The 1,455-nt window shown below is 43.9% G+C and overlaps 1 protein-coding gene across 1 annotated transcript in view; it reads left to right on the top strand.

Moving 5' to 3' along the window:
* The window catches only part of LOC109483561, a 3,903-nt gene extending 2,816 nt beyond the window's left edge, over positions 1-1,087 (top strand). Inside the window, exon 3 of the mRNA XM_019786600.1 lies at positions 264-1,087. Within this exon, the coding sequence (XP_019642159.1) occupies positions 264-533 (270 nt within the window). The 3' untranslated portion in view covers positions 534-1,087. The remainder of the gene's footprint in view (positions 1-263) is intronic.
* The last annotated feature ends 368 nt before the right edge of the window (positions 1,088-1,455 follow it).

The raw sequence follows: 1,455 nt of genomic DNA, 5'->3' as shown, positions 1-1,455 counted from the left end.
CCGAACCCCCCCCCCCCCCGCCTGGCTACGGGCATGCTTTCTAATTGACAATGACAATGATGTTTATTGCATATTCATGCCCTTCCGGGCTAAATGCACTGGATGACATAACATATTGGATGATACTAGTTACTAGTACATAGGGAATTGTATAAGAAGAAACAAAACAAACAGCTACTGTATACTATAATTCATTTAACTCTAAAGCTTACAATAGCTAGCTTACTAGTTTCTTCTCTAATTGCAAGTTGTTTCTCACACAGGTAATCTACTGGGCGGCGGGCGGTATAAGCGTCTACGGCCGTCCTTGGTTGAGGGGTTACCTCGATTACGGAGATCATCCGGGTATGGCCGCCGGTATCGCCGCTGCCAGCGTCTTGGTAGCCATCCCGCTGTGTCACGCCATCCTCTTCGGTCTCGCGCTTGCTCGCGAGATGATGCCAGGTGTCGTACAAGGACGCATGCGCAGCAGAAATTCCATCCGCGACGGCGGTGTCCCAATGGAACAGCACCGAGACGTCTTCAACGCCTGAGACGTGTCTTTTTTTCTGTACGACTTGTATACAATGACAATTGTATTAACAGTTATACGCTGTCTAAGGAGACGCCAAAGCCCTCTAGAGAAAGGACAAACAACAAAAACCCCATTAATCCAACTCTACGGATCCGAGCGTACTAATCAGTAATTACAGTATCTTTGGCTATGCCTACGGCGCCTACAGACAACTGCTGTTGGCCAATCTAGATATGTCCATAATTGCCCACCTGCATAAAAGAACTCTTAACAATACATTGGACGTCAACAGGCTATTATAAATGGTTTTCCATCAATCGTTCTTGTCAGTTCAAAGGTCGTCAAATGTTGACAATGTAAGAACATCTGAGCTTTCATTTCTCTAGAAAGTCCTGAAATAGAAGAAATCTTAGTTTACGTTTCTCCGATGTTACCTTTCGTCGTGTAGAATTCCTTACCGGCATGGTTGTCGTCGGGAAACTTTGACGGTTTGTAAGATTTTGGTTCTGTAAGAGGTTTCCCCTCACCCATTTCTTGTAGGAGGTGAACTTCACATTTGTTTGATTATGTATATTTTTATGGTCAAATGGTTTCTTCTTTCTCTTCTGAATACACATATTTTCGGTGTTAAAGTAAGGTAAGGTGTGATGATTTAGGCAGTAGATTACAGAGCGGCCATCAGAGTCGTGATAATTACCCCCCGCCGTTGCATCTTTACAATAAAAGGAATGATAATTGTATCACCTTCCCATACGTTATCTATATTATAATAGGGAAACGCCTCTGGACATGCGAAACAAAACACATACCCCATTCATCAAAGTCTGTGGATCTGCAGACCCTCTTTGGCCACGCTACGGCGGTATAACACTCCCGGTTTTCAGAAGTTTTTCCGTTTTGATCATGGTCCCTTTCATTTAAAGCTGATCCCACTTCCTTTG

This window comes from Branchiostoma belcheri, unplaced genomic scaffold (assembly GCF_001625305.1).
Source record: "Branchiostoma belcheri isolate BF01 breed outbred unplaced genomic scaffold, Haploidv18h27 scaffold65, whole genome shotgun sequence".
Lineage (NCBI taxonomy): Eukaryota > Metazoa > Chordata > Leptocardii > Amphioxiformes > Branchiostomatidae > Branchiostoma > Branchiostoma belcheri.
The sequence above is the reverse complement of the archived record's forward strand: the minus strand, read 5'-3'. Positions and strand labels throughout refer to the sequence as shown.